General features: G+C 34.9%; 3 protein-coding genes and 1 non-coding gene across 7 annotated transcripts; 2 read left to right on the top strand and 2 right to left on the bottom strand.

Moving 5' to 3' along the window:
- The first annotated feature begins 14 nt into the window (after positions 1-14).
- LOC100801353 (protection of telomeres protein 1b-like) lies at positions 15-3,953 on the top strand. Of its 3 annotated transcripts, NM_001369334.1 has the most exons (10): positions 15-308; positions 637-773; positions 1,085-1,274; positions 1,354-1,418; positions 1,597-1,685; positions 2,366-2,647; positions 2,742-2,785; positions 2,885-2,946; positions 3,075-3,227; positions 3,485-3,953. In NM_001369334.1, the coding sequence occupies exons 1-10, from the start codon at positions 167-169 to the stop codon at positions 3,686-3,688; spliced, it is 1,368 nt and encodes a 455-aa protein (NP_001356263.1). In that variant the 5' UTR covers positions 15-166; the 3' UTR covers positions 3,689-3,953. The 3 variants fall into 3 exon arrangements, with proteins under 3 accessions (NP_001356263.1, XP_040871154.1, XP_040871153.1); XM_041015220.1 differs by lacking the exon at positions 3,075-3,227 and having other exon boundaries at positions 22-308; positions 3,485-3,946; XM_041015219.1 differs by having other exon boundaries at positions 22-308; positions 3,075-3,705.
- LOC113001763 (small nucleolar RNA snoR113) lies at positions 356-451 on the top strand. Its single transcript, XR_003267249.1, has one exon. It is a non-coding gene; the product is annotated as a small nucleolar RNA snoR113 (small nucleolar RNA).
- Positions 3,954-4,296: 343 nt separating the features above from the next.
- On the bottom strand, positions 4,297-7,407 carry LOC732556 (SEL-1). Of its 2 annotated transcripts, NM_001249985.2 has the most exons (4): positions 6,119-7,343; positions 5,670-5,993; positions 5,316-5,558; positions 4,297-4,782 (listed from the first exon to the last, which is right to left on the bottom strand). In NM_001249985.2, the coding sequence occupies exons 1-4, from the start codon at positions 7,337-7,339 to the stop codon at positions 4,558-4,560; spliced, it is 2,013 nt and encodes a 670-aa protein (NP_001236914.1). In that variant the 5' UTR covers positions 7,340-7,343; the 3' UTR covers positions 4,297-4,557. The 2 variants fall into 2 exon arrangements, with proteins under 2 accessions (NP_001236914.1, XP_040871184.1); XM_041015250.1 differs by having other exon boundaries at positions 4,386-4,782; positions 5,316-5,993; positions 6,119-7,407.
- A 2,941-nt stretch (positions 7,408-10,348) lies between these two features.
- Positions 10,349-11,121, bottom strand: LOC100820022 (uncharacterized). The gene has a single exon (XM_003525136.4). It carries the CDS (start codon positions 11,102-11,104, stop codon positions 10,601-10,603), a length of 504 nt encoding a protein of 167 aa, XP_003525184.1. The 5' UTR covers positions 11,105-11,121; the 3' UTR covers positions 10,349-10,600.
- Between the last annotated feature and the right edge of the window lie 3,890 nt (positions 11,122-15,011).

A 15,011-nucleotide genomic window follows, 5' to 3' on the forward strand; every position in this document is an offset into this window, starting at 1 on the left:
CTCCGTGCCAATTGCCTATAACCCCCAACGGGTCTAAAATAATTTTTCTTTTAAGTTTGAAGTTTCATCTGCTTTGCCTCGTAACCCTAATTCAGAGTCCTCTGTTACTGAAACACTTCCATCCCAAACCAATGTCTGTTTCTCTTTTCGGATTTCCTAATTCATAATGAGTAGTAGAAAGAGAACGGGGATGCGGGAAGGTTACGAGTTTATGCCAATACGAGATGTTGGTAGATCTGTTGGCCAGAAAGCCAAGTTGATTGGGGTTATTCTTGACTTCGGCTTTCCAAAGAAATCCAAGGGCACTGGTAATTTTTTTTCGTCTTTCTCCAAATTTCTGTCCACCAAGTTTCACTGGCAATGATGATTAAAAGGCCGGACTTATGGCTGCCATTTACTTCCTTGGTAGTAGATTGATGAGCTTTTTCGTGAAATGTGTGTTCTGAGCCAGTGTCACTCCCTATTTTCATGTTCATTTTTTTTAAATAATGTTGAAATATTCTATGTTATCTGCTTGTACCTTTATTGGTCTTCATAATTTCCATGTTTTTTTCTTTTTGTTTGAGGTCTCTCCAAGTTATTAGCATGTAATGTCTCCTGTCATTGTTGCTTATCTTGTATAAAAAACTTCTGCAGATTTTTGTTGTTGCCTAAGAATAATTGATGAAACACATCACCAAATCTCCATGGCTATTAACATGTTTGAGGAAAATGTAGAAAGACTTCCCCGTCTTGCTGCTGTCGGGGATGTAGTTGTGCTTTGTTGTGTTGAGGTATTCTCTGATAGTAACCTCTATATGTAAAGATATGTTTGTTTGCTGTGGTTTTCTGGTTACTCTTGGCGTATGGATACATGTTTCTAATAATAAAGACTTAAAAGAGACTTTAACATTGACCACTCAATGTATATGCATTCATAGACAGACATGTTATTTCATAATTCTGCATAGATCTCACTGAATGTCAACTCTATGCTCATTTGTTTTCTATTGTGCAAGTTGAATGGAAATAAACTTCATCCAGTCTAGATATTAGATAAACTTATGTCTTTTTACTGTGCATTTTTTTATTTTATCTTTGGTAGGTAAAATCATTTAAAGGGGAAGTAAATGTTACTTTCAACAAGAGATTTTCCTCTTTTGGTTTATATAAAGGCAAAGATGGTGATGATTTGGATCCTTATCACGTTTCTTCTTATTTTCACCACGTACGTGAAGACGAGAGCTTAATAGTTAAGCTTAGAAAATGGCTGATGAATTTTCAGCCTCACGAAGGTCTTCTATTATTTCAGCTTTGATATAACCTGAATTTTCAGTTTATTTTCAACTTGATGCTAAATTTTGATGTGTGTAGATTCGAGTAATTTCCCCATGTTAAGAGAAATCAAGGAAGAAACTTCTGTTAATTTGGCATGCAAGGTAATTAGGCCGTGTTTCTGGTTCTGATATTTTGCATAATTGGGTTTCAAAGATCCTTGTATGAATACATTAATTCTAATGTATGAGATTTTTATAAGATTTGAGTTTTACTTTTTAGTTTTTTCCACGTCAAGATGCTCATCCTTTTTCATACTTTTACTTTCTTGTTCACATTTAGATCCTTCATTTTTGCGAGACTGCTAAAGATGAGTGGATTATATTTTCTTGGGATGGTACTAACACTCCTTCAAATGTCATATGTTCAAAGTGAGTTGATACAAATTTACTTTTACATGTTTGGGTAAAATTGTGATGATGTCTGTTACTGGAAATTTCTTATAACTAAAACAGTGGCCCTTTTCTAGTACTCTCTATATATGATATGATATCTTTTCGATTGCAAGTTGCTGGATATAGGCGTAACAATTATGTAGTTGGTGTTTTATTGTTTTCTATACAGGAAAAATAACTATAATATTTTTTCTTCTCTAATTGTGCAATTTATCTTCTCCTGTTATCTCCTGCCCCTTCTTTTTTTTTGTACTGAATTGTGGGCAATGGAGTTTTGGCAAGTGATTTAGTGTTAATGACATGCCAAGAGCTGTAAAGTTATTGATTGGATAGTTTTTTTTATTGATATTATCAAAAGCATCACTTGGGTAGCATTAGGCAAACAAATTAAAATAAGATGAAGCATAACATATGAATAATGGTATTAAGACTGAACATTGGTTAAAAATGTTAATTTTTATTCCACTATAAAGGTGAATCCAAGGGCAGTAGAACATTATTATTCCATTTTGTTTGTGCGCCAAATGCTACCTTTGATTGGAGTCATGTTTATTTCACTTAATTAGGTTTCACAATATATGCTTTGTGTATAGATTATAATATTTAGTTTTAATTTATGAGAATAGAAATTGGGTTTGATTGTTTCTGAATTGCAGGCTTGAAGAGGAAATTAACTGTCCACTTCCTTTACAACTAGAACCCTTGCCTTTGTCAAGAGAGGTTCTATGTACTTTGCCTGTTGCTGGATCCATCTTGAGGATAATGTTTGATAAAGTCGTTGTGAAAAATCATCTGCACCTTTTAAATGTTGATAAATGGGTCAAATTTATGAATATTCATCTTAAGGTGGTTGATGGACTATGGCTTGGTGTTTTTTCCCCTCAATCAAGACTTCGATATACACCAAATGAGGACAGTCTGATTGTAGAACGTCAAAGGTGGTTTTCAATTTAGTTTTCATTATATATGGTTTTGATATATTATTATGTCAGTAAAATAAAATTTCTACATGTCTTATTTATGTTGGGCCAGGTTGTCTGATGAGCAGTTATTTCCTAAGCCTTTATTTATTACAGGTATTTCGTTTGTGTTGCACTAGTATTAAATCTTTGATTCTTGAAAGTTGACTAATATTTGAGATTTTCTTATGACATAACACTGTTTTGTCGTAACAGAAGAAGTTAATCAAGATCATGCGACTCCTGTTACTTTAATGACTGTCCTCACTCATTCAAAGGTGGTATACTTTATTTTCTTCACTCATGCCCACACTCTTAACTTCTAACTCCCTATTGATTCATGTTATTTACCTTTATCAACATTACTATTATTATTATTATTATTAACTAAATTCATATGTTGAAGGTGACCGCTAAATTCAAGTGTGTTGTTCGAGTGGTAGCAGCAATGCCATACCTAGCTAAAAATCTGTTGTCTAGTATTGGGAAATATAGAATGCAGCTAACATTAGAGGATTCAACGGCTAGAGTTCATGCTTTTGTTACTGGCAAGGATGGGGTTAGATCAAATTTTAACTTGTCTGTTGATTTTAGGATTCTCGGCACCAATTACACTCCATGCACTTATAGTTTTTACTCAAATGATGTTACACTTTACTATTTAGTTGCTGTTACTGTTTTCAATTTGTATTCTTGGCATTTATTTGCACTAGACATACAAACAAAGATTACAATTTTGCCTAATTATTTTGTTATTTGTTTGTGTTCAGTTTAGCTAATCCTTTTTCCTGTTCTTGTCATCATGATAAATGGCAGGAGACCCTTTTTGATGGTTACCCAAGCATTGATGAGTTGACAAGGAAGCTAAATAGATTACTTGGAGTAACTGGGATAAAGGATGCTCCAAGAGATCCACCATGGGTTAGTGTTTGTCTCAAGTCATATTATGTCTCCAAAACTGATGTATGGGGCAGTAGAAACTTCAAAATATTTGGCATCAAAATAGTAGGCGATACGTGACATCCTTTTAAAGGCAATACGTGGTAGGATGTGTTTATAGGTATTCTAGGAAATGCAACTATATTTTGTCGAGAAAGATATAATATGTTAATGTACATAGATATCCTGGAAACTCATTTTTTGTTATCTTCGAGGGCTCTCATGCTGTATCTTGAATGTAAATGTGTAGATGAACAAATTACATTATATATGTATATTTTGGTGAGAAATGTGCTCATGGACGTATGTAAGTATTTAATATGATTATTTTTAGGATTATTCATTACCTAATTGTCTCATTGACTTGAATCGGTATAAAGTTAATTTTGATAATTCAAATTTAGAAATTATAATTTTATTTTGGGTCTATTGAAATATGTTCACCAAATAGGCCAATATCATTGTCACAAATATTTTGAATTTTAATTTCAAATGAATGAACCTAGCAAATTTTCGAGTTGGACAAATAAATCCGTCCGACAAACATCTCTATAAATATTACTAAATAATTTGAATGTAAATAATGTAGATGAATTACGCAAATTTCTATGATAACATGATACCATAAACGCAGACTTAATTAGCAAAATGGATCCTTGTCATCTGAAGTGGAAACTTGAAATCAGTGTCAATCGTTAAACAATCCATTTATTTATTTTCGGGATTGAAATCAGAGCCAATCGAAAGTACTTTTGAACTAAAATAAAATCTGTGCTGGTTAGTGAAATTTCTCTGTAAAGTTCAAATAAAAGACAAAACCTTACAACTCGGCTCTCATTTTGGAGGTTAAATGAACTGGTGCGAAAGGAGTGTTCCTACCTATCTACAAATGCACTTATTTCCACCGCTATACAAGTGTTGTTCCCCTAAGGTACAAATTTGGCCTATAACTAGATGGGAGCGGCGGGTACACCAAGCTCATTGGGGTGATTTGGCTGAGCCACCTCTCCAGCTGCAACAGCAGCTTGCCTTCGTTGCCTCTCACGGAGATACAGCACAGTTAGGAGGCATACAAAGAGGGTCAGAATTGTAGCATTCCCCTCCTCCAAAAGCACATTCTCCACCCAAGCTTCTAATTTAGGATACAGCTCTGGCAATGAATCAATCACCTGTACCTAATAAAACAATAAGCACACTGCAATCAGGATCTAGAACAGTGAGAAATCTTGCTGCAAGTTACGGATTACAGAAAATAGTTTAAAATAATGACAGATTAATGAAAGAAATTAACATTTTATCATCTTCAATCAGTGAAAAATACTTAAATATAATAACTGTTGTGTGGCTGAATCCTAGTGCCATATATCCAATAAAATTGAAAGAAGAAAAAAAGTTGGAAGTGATGAGTATCTCTACACAATATTAAACAAAGTATAACCCAAATATGCCAGTTGTTGTCTAATACATTGGAGATAATACGGTGACATGCATATAAAAGGCAAAAATCCAAGCTTTGCTGAAGAAATATAAGCTGCTCGATCGGCCATTTATTAAGATTTTTGTGTAATTAGTGATAATATATTATCAATGTATTTAAACACTGTCAACTTGCACTTATTGTTTGTAAGTATGCAGTGTATATATATCCTCCAAGAAGAATAAAAAAAAAACTATGGAGTGTAGCAGTAGGTAAATCAAAGAAACTCACCACGAAACTGTCAGCATAGTTCTTACGAACCCACAAGCTTGAAAGAGCCAGTGTGACCGGCAACTTTGCTGCAGGATCATGGTCTAGAGCTTCATCATAGTAACGCTTGGCTAGATGAAGGTCAAATGGAAGTCCTTGGCCATGCTCATGCATGTATCCAAGATTGAACATGGCTTGTGCATTCGATTGTGATTTAGCATGCATATAAGCCTCAGCAGCTCGCTCATAATCCCTGGCAGTACCCTGACAGAAGGGGGGGAAAAACACGAGAAAGTGAAAAGGTGTAGTAGGCAAAAGAGAGCACAATGGCCAATAAATTGAATTCACAGCATTGCGCATCGTCAAACCACATACCCGACCATAGTAATACGCATCTCCAATGAGTAAAGCAGCATGTTCATTACCCTGCTCAGAAGCTTGCCACCACAGAGAATGTGCCCGCTGATGCCTTTCTGCATCAGTGCAAAATCCAGATTCACCCATGCACATGCTACGTTCCCCATATTTGTCAAGAATCCAAGCAGCATTACTTTGTGCGACCTCATAGCCCATCTCAGCCATTCTTGAATACAACATAAATGCCTTGCCAATATCACCTTTTAAGTATGACTCTAGAGCCCATCTAGACAAAGAACTCCATGGACCCCGCTCTGCAACTAGTTTGTACAGTGCAGTTGCCTAAAACCACGAAAAATTAGCACATAAATTTGGTGGCAGAGGCATTAGATGATAGAATGAGTAGTCATTAAGAAATAAAACATTGATTGAAGTTAATTCAGGGGATGAAGAGTGGGGGGTGTTACCAAGGGAATATTCTTCTTGAAGCCAAGACCAGTATGGAAAATCTTAGCGAGCTGGTAGAAGGCCTTTGGTTGACCATGGTTAGCAGCGAGGACAAAGAACTTACAGGCGAGCTTAACATCCCTCTTGACTCCAATGCCCTTGAGATACATGACGCCGAGGTTGTAGTGGCCGCCAACCTCGTCATTATCTGCAGCCTTCTCAAAATACTCTTTGGCCTTGGTGTAGTTCTTTTGGTCAACTCCATAGCCTTTGACATACAAATAGCCCATCCCATTGTAAGCAGAATAGAGGTGGTGCCTGGAAGCAAGGGTCAGCCACTCCAATGCCTTGGTGTAGTTTCTCTCAACACCTGCTCCTCTGGCATAGATCTCTCCAAGGAGCTCCATGGATCGCGGCTCACCCTTCTCAACGGCCTTGAGAAACCACCAGAGGGCCTTGGAGTGGTCGCGCCTCAGTCCCCTGAGGCCAAAGTAGTAAAAGAGTCCAACTTTGTACATGGCAGCAGCATTCCCTTTCTGGGCCTGATACTCGAGTATCTGAAAGTCCTCATCCTCTTCCCCCTTCGATTTCCCAAGAGCCTCCTTGTTCTCTTCGGCCCCGTTGTGAAGCCTAACCGCCTCAATCACAGGGGACTCTTTCGATATCAGAAAGCTGTTCACAGCCACTTCAGCTAACTCCCCATACAGCTTTACACCTTTCTCCAACATGTCCTGCCTCGTGTAGCTGTAGGCCAATGCCATCTTCGATTGCATGTTGCCTCCCTCCGCGGCGAAGTGGTGGTACAGAAAGGCCTTCCCCTTGCTCCGCTCTCTAAAAAGCCCCATTTCCCACAAAAACCCTAGCACCGATTGCGCCGCAGGGTGCCCGCTCACGGCCAGGCCGGCGATCTCCTCGCCGGCGTCCTGGATCAGGGCGGGCTCGCCGGACATGAGCTTGTGGACGGCGGAGTAGTAGGCGGCGTCGGATTCGGGGAGGGGTTGGGGATCTCCGGCGGGAGGCTCGAAGATGGGGCGCCATGAGCCGGGGTCGAGGTCCTCCTCGGATTTGTGGGCGTCTCCGTGGGCGAACTCATCCCACTCGGCGGGCGAGTCGGGATCGGCGGGGGGGTCGTCCTTGTAGTCTTCCTGGGAGAGGATAAGGACGAAGGGGCGGGCGCCGACGGAGGCAGAGAGACTGAGGATGACAATCAGGAACAACAACTTGGGCTTGGGGCCAGCCATGGTCTTGTACGGATCGCAAACAATTCCCATATGCAATTTTATTCTTCAACTTCGCTTGCCACGTTTTCGCCTCCACTAGGAATTTGCCATGTCACCTTTCTCAAATTTCAGTTTCAGATTGACTTGTTATTTGCACCTATCAACAATTGAAAATTCTTAAATTCCCACGATGCCCAACAGAAAGACACTTCTTTTCTACTGGTGGGAGTGTAAAAATAATGCTGTGCAACAAAATCATAATTTTATTATATATTTTTTCACACTCATATTGGTACAATAAAATTGTGATTCTATTATATAATTGGGTTTGTGAAAAAGTACATAATAAAATCATGATTTCATTAAATTTTTAGAAATAAAAAAAAAGAAATCACAATTTCATCTTACAAATTGTAAAAAAAAAAAAACTTACACAAGGTAGGGATTCATGAGGTAAGGAGAAAAGATAGAGAAAGAGGAAAGAAAAAATAAAAAAGAGATAAAGAGAAAAGATAGGGAAAGAGGAAAAGGAAAAAAGAGTGAGGTAAGGAGAAAAGACAGGAAAAGAAGAAAGAAAGAAAAGGTGATAAAAATGATGAATGTGAATAATGAAAGAAAAAATATTTTTGCATACATGATAACAACCAATAACAATTATGGAGGAGCTAATGTCAATTCCTATCACTTTAAGCTCGGTCAAGTCTTTTGTTGGATAAAAAAAAAAACTCACCCAAATCAACCCAACCCCTCTTTAACCAACTCAACTATAATAGTAACATACAAATCCTTCCCTAGAAAAAATATGGAAGAAGAAACTGAAAATGATTTGAATCTTCCTTCCAACACTTTTAAATAATGATTTTTATTTTCGGAAAGCCTAAAAATATTTAAAAAAAAAGATAATTCAAAGATAGACTAATGTGACTAAACGGAGTCTCTAAACTCGGTGGATCTTTAATATCAATCTAGTGTTATGGAATTAATTTAGTTTTGAAACGTTGAGCAAGATAACAATGGCACGACGATGAATCTCCACTCTAAATTAAAATGTTTGTTTTAATTATTTAGAAATTTGATTGAATTTTTTTGGTTAGAAACTAGAAAATCTTTGAACGCTCTTGAGGATCGCTAACATTTGTTGATGGTGAAAATTAATAGTTGAAGTTCTGCAGCCTCATAAACTCTCTAAGCCCAACCATCCCATGGCTAAGAGGTTTCTTCAACTCAGTTCTTAGGTTAGGTTTCCTGTCCTAACTCCCAATTAAAATGCTGTCTTCACTTTTTAAGCAAGTCTTACTCATCTGAATACAAAGGTATAAAAAGAGAACACAATAAAGCAAGTATAACAATTAATATACTTAAAAATAAGTCTACATTTTTTTATAATTAGGACTTAAAAATACACTCATTTGTTACAAAGAATAAAAAACGTTATAAATTTTTAACGTAATTAATAAACTACATAAAAAATATAAATATGATTTATTTAAATAATCATTTACATTATATAATCCCATGCATGGAAAATATAAAACTGAGTGAACTAACCCGTATACTAAAATGTGTCCCATCAACAACATGAAATAGGTTATTATTTAATCCACACAAATTCATGTTGATGATTAAAAGTGTAATTAAATTTTTTAAAATAGACTCATTTATGTATAAAATTTTAAAAATAGACTTGCGCACGTGAAAATGTTTCCTAATCCCATGTACTCCTTATTTTTAAAATAAGAGTATGAGTTTTTTTTAAAACTTAAAATACTTTTAATAAAATAAATAATCTTCTGAATTTCTGGTATGTTTGCTTAAACTGATTTTGTTTAAGAAAACAATTTTATATTTTTTTAAGAAGTAAATTCTATCTCTTTCTTAAGAAATCACTTTTTTAAACAGCATTTTTTGGAAGCACTTTTTCTTTTTAATTTTAAACAAACGGACCCTATATCAAAATACCCCATGTACTTTTTATTTGCTTTAAAGACATTCGTTTAATGATTTTTTTCTTCTTTCAAAGCATATTTTTAAAACCAACGAAAACTTTTCCCTATACTTTCTTTTTGTGAGAGTAACAATATATTTTGAGTATTAGTAATTAATGTTTATTTATGTTTTTTACTTAGATGAAAAATAAAAATAGCAAAATAGTTTAGTATTTATATTTAACAAAACATGACATGTTGGTAAACAATAGCCAATATAACATCATGAGTCTGTTTTTCTATAATTTTTCCTTTTTCTGTTTGTCTTCTGCATTGCTCTTGATGCAAAACTTGAACCAAACAAGCTGTTTGTCTTCTAATTTGTAAGTGAAAACATAAAGCCCAAGTAACTCTCCCTCATGATGAGCAATGAAGGCATAATGGGACTCTGTCAAGCACTCTTGTCACACGGCCCAGTGCACATAATACCTTTCTTAATTCTTATGCATTCGCTGTCATACAAGTCTGAGTGTGGAAACTCCTTCATATATTCAATCTTGATTTTATATATCAAGAAAATCAGAAAAGTAATGACATAAACATTAAACAATTGAACACCAGAGATACATTTAAATTTAACAATTCAGAAAATCTATCTAATAACTAATGCTGTTTTTTGAAAAGCCTATCTAATAACTAATGTAGTCATAATCAAAATACAAAATATTGTTCATAAATTTTTCTTCAACTTTTAGTCAAAAACTTCCCTGCAACTCTTAATCATAATAAAGTTTCCTTCCGCAAAAGATTCTTGATAATCATATCTTATTGCCTGAATTAATAAAACAAAAATATATGTCGACTATCGAGGGATGACAATAAGCTTCATTCAGTAATAAAATAGTTTCTAAGGAAGAACAAGCACCCCTGAAAGTTACTTATGCAAAGATCAATTTACGAACTTGAAAACATGCAAACACATGTTTAAAGAGTTTACATAAACTTTAAATATATGCCACTATGGCCAGATTAATTATCTTCTGATCCACGGTTTGGAGAAAAATCCATTACCGCTCTCCACGACTAATTGACGCATGTTAAGTTTGGTTCAAGATCTCTGCATATTTGGTCATCTTTATTCGATAAAACGCGTACATTAATTACAAGGATGTTACCACAACTCCCACACACTCACAAAATTTTGTTATTTTGTCGAGGGAAAACTCCTTTAATTGATCAATGAACAAGCTATGGACTAATTCTAATTTCTAAAGTAACTTATGTTTACTAAAAAAAAAAAAAAGAATCCAAGAATTTCTACCCAATACAAATGAACATTCATGTTCATATAGGGGCTTCATAGAGTTTCATCAATGGTCTCCAGTGCCGGTCTCCAAGATCTCTGCTTGGAGTACCTTTTGACGGCTGGTTCTGGGTCCCTTACCACCTGAAGCTGATTATCAGCTTCTTCTAATCTCTTAAGCTCAGAAGGGAACATACAAAATTCACTAAACACTGGAAAAATCTTTCCCAAGTTGTTAAAACTTGCGTGCTTGGTAGCCCTGGATGCTTTGTAATTAAGAGAGCTCATTTCTTCATGGGTTAGCACAGAGAAGAGCAGCTCTATTGGTAGAAGGAAGTAGAATTTGCGCTTTTCAAGTTGGTCATCAGCTAGAAGCCCATGAATGCGATGTCCGACTTTGAGGTAGCTAGAGTCACAAACAAACTGTCCAGAGTATTCTAGCATCAGTTCTGCAGCTCTCATAGGTTTTGTGTAGGCCTCCAGCCTCCCATCTAAGAATAGGACCTTGAAGACCCCATTAGGTGTCAAGGAAGGAGTGCATGAAGCTACATTGCCCATTTCTCACCTTAGCAATCTTATTTGGCTAGTAGGTTATCAATGTGTCTGTATTTATCATGCAAGCTGCCTTGCCTGCTAGTTTAGAAAGAAAAATAGTTGATTGTCGTTTTCTGTGGCTGAAGGTCCATAGTTGGGTAATCAGTTAGCATATCTTTATTACCATGTTTTGATTTTTTTTTTTTTACTACTGAAGCTTGTCGTGAGTGTTGTTATTGTTATATCTTTAAAACCAAGTTTCCCATCTGGCAGCAGTAAGCGGGTGTGTCTTTGGGCATAGAATCTATGTGCCCTCTGGTGTCACTTTAAAGACCATATTTTTAATCAAAGGTTTAAAAAGCCACGAATGAAGGAAATAGGCCAACCTGGCAAATTTGGCCTATTTTGACTTCGATGTATGGATATATAAATCAATGCACATAACTTTACAGTTTGTTTAATTTTGTATTTCTTAGTGTCTACTGGTTAAGAGAATTGGAGAATAGTTTATTGGAGTGCACATGGGGAGGGATGGAGGAAAGGCTACAGGATATAGATAACCTCGCTTAAGGACACTACCTAACTGATCATTAGATATGGTACCATATAATTTCTTTGATTTTATACCATTAACAACGGATTCACCTGATATCTTCTAATGTTTACACATGCACTTTGTTTTGGATGATATGAAAAGAACATCTGCATTTGATGGCAAACGTCAAATCTCTTGGTATCCAGTCACTATCCAATGCTAGCTTGCACTATATTCCCATGAACTCATATTATATTAAGGGCGTGAATATTTCTCTTTAGCACCTTTATAGGGTCTACCAGGTGTCATGAGTTCTGCTATTAATATTTTCCACATAATTGTTAGAGCACACAGCTAATTAGATAACAGTCTATACTTTGTCAAATCTTAAAGAATAATTCAAAGAAAATCAATCACTTTGGCATTTTATACGTTCTTTTCTTAAAATGTCAAATTAAAAGGATGTTTTCATGTAATAAATTTCTTGGGAGATTAGTTGGCTAGAGCCAAAGTCATTGGGTATAGAATTTGATTGAAAAAAGTTGGTATAACACAGTGAGAAGTATTAATTTTGTAAGACTTAAAAGGTGATCAAAACATGTTAATACTTAATGAAGTAGATTTAGTGAGTGTGATCCAACAAAATATGCTCGCTCAATTAACAAATGAAGAATCTTAAGTAGGACAACTAAATGATTGGCGTTTCGTTTTGAACGTAGCCTATAATTAGTTGTCAAAGAGGTGGAAGGTACATTGAATGTTTGATTTGATGGGTTTTCTGCTTGTTTCCTATCAAACAGAAAGAATGATTGGCAAGCAGCGGTTCGGTTGTTGCTTAGACAGTTGACATCAACAACAGCATAGACACACAGTTCACAGACCGTTAAACTACTTGCTTTCCTTTCTCATTTCTAGAAGCTAATATTGGTTTAATCCCAAATGCAAAACGTATCTACCTGCTATCTTGGATTGCAACATGTGTGACAACCTCTACCGTTTACATATATATACTAATAATAAAAGAAATAAGAAATTAATTAAAAAATTTTAAAACATATTTAAATACGAGTCTTTCAAAATAATAAAAGATTCACATTCACTTTTTTAACATCTTAATAAAAAATTTCTAAATAAATAATAAAGTCATCTCGGCTCAAACAAGGCCGCCTAAGACTTTATACAATTAATATAGAAATTTATACCCCAATGTTACATCATATCACAGTATTGGGTCCCGACACCCTTCATCACAAGGTTTCTTAAAGCAATTCACATAGTCATCTACTCCCCCGAACACAAATTAAGTTCAAGATCATCACATGATCCAAACACAAACAACACACAGGGAATAAGTTATCATATTCCTAACTAATAGAGAAACAAGACAACTAGATATACATATCATATAAATGAAATACAACTTACTTAAACATAACTCACGTAATTCCACCACTTTGTCATTTAAAATTCACTTTTCAATCATCAATCACATTACACATGAATCACACACTCCGATCAAGACATAATAACACATCAATTTCATAATCAACAATTTGCAAGTGTGTGCAACAATTATGCTAAGACTTAAGCATATATGCCATGTGATACCATATCAGTAAAAAATCACCTTGGGGCGCTTAAGAGTAGATAACAAGACACACCACAACATGGGTATGTCAGGTTACTCTCACTAAATAAAATCATAGGGAGACTAGTCAGGGTCACACTGCTTTGTGAGAATGCTCCAACCATGTAGGATCGACATAGACTTAAAGGATCACTCAAACCGGGTGTATTTACCTCCAAGGCCTACACTCTCAAGAGTCCGTCAGGGCCTCTCCCTCTTAATTCAGGTCCAACCCCTAAAATAATTTTTTGCATGCAGACACTGCCTATAAATTATACAATATCCACGACCTCACACTCGTGTTTTAAACACGTTTAACACTCGCTACAATTTAACACTGGTTCCTAAATAGAAAACCTACATTTTCTTTTTAATATTGATCCTTAAATAGGAAACTTACACTTTTTCTTTAACACTGTGCATCAACACTTTTCTCAAGATAACACTGGTTGGGTTATTGTATAATTCACAGCTCACAAGACAAGTAATGTCACATCAAGTATTAACCACACACTTATTCACAACTAAAACATGTTCACAATTTCACATCTCATAATGTCACAATCCACCATCACATGTTTACATGTATATCACAGATTAACACATATTCAACTTTGCACTTATACTCAATTTCAATAAAAATATTATAATCTCAAAGCAACATGTTATTCCACAATTCATCGCAAATTCAATTTATAGACACTGCTCATGAATTATACAATATTCACGACCTCACACTCGTGTTTTAAACACGTTCAACACATTGCGTTACAATTTAACACTGGTTCTTAAATAGGAAACTTACACTTTCTCTTTAATATTGCGCATAAACATTTTCTCAATATCAATATTGGTCGGGTTATTGTATAATTCACAGCTCACAGCATAATTATTGTCACATAAGTGTTAAACACACACACTTATTCACAATCAAATATCATGCCCACAATTTAACATCTCATAATGTCACAATCAATCATCTTATGTTTACATGTATCTTACAAATTGAGACATTCCACTTTATACTACTCAATCTCCATAATAATATTATAATGTTATTATAATAATTTATTGCACCTCATAACTTATATACACATCACACAATAATCATATTTGCATGACACAAAACATATATATATATATATACATACATACATACATACATACATACACACACACACACACACACACACACACACACACACACACACACACACACACACACACACATATATATATATATATATATATAGTAAATCAAGCTACATTATTTTTAATCAAAAGAGTTTTTATAATAATTAATTTAATATTATATCAAAAGAAATTATCACTAGGCATTGACCTTACAACTTTCTTTAATTTATTAGTTTAGTGTTATAATAAATATATATACATAACATGTTGATTATCGTAGTGGAAAAAATTAGAACAAGATAGTAATTTGTATAAAATAAGTCATTGAATAATATTATTTAGAATATAATTCACGTTAATAAAAGAGTTTAATTTTTTAAGGGTTCACACTCAACACAAGAACACATCAATTTTATAACAATTTCTTATTGGGACATCAACTGGTTAATCAAACATATATAATTCATAGTTATAATTATAAGGATAAAATAAAAAATTACGAAAACACCCGAAAACTCATTCCAAACGATACTCTAAGGATCCCTACATATGTTTTTATTAATCCCCAATTGTGAATAACTCATCCCTTACCTCTAAGCGGACTCACGTATGCAGTGTGACAACAATAGGGCATC

The sequence above is a fragment of the Glycine max genome, chromosome 5, assembly GCF_000004515.6.
Source record: "Glycine max cultivar Williams 82 chromosome 5, Glycine_max_v4.0, whole genome shotgun sequence".
NCBI lineage: Eukaryota > Viridiplantae > Streptophyta > Magnoliopsida > Fabales > Fabaceae > Glycine > Glycine max.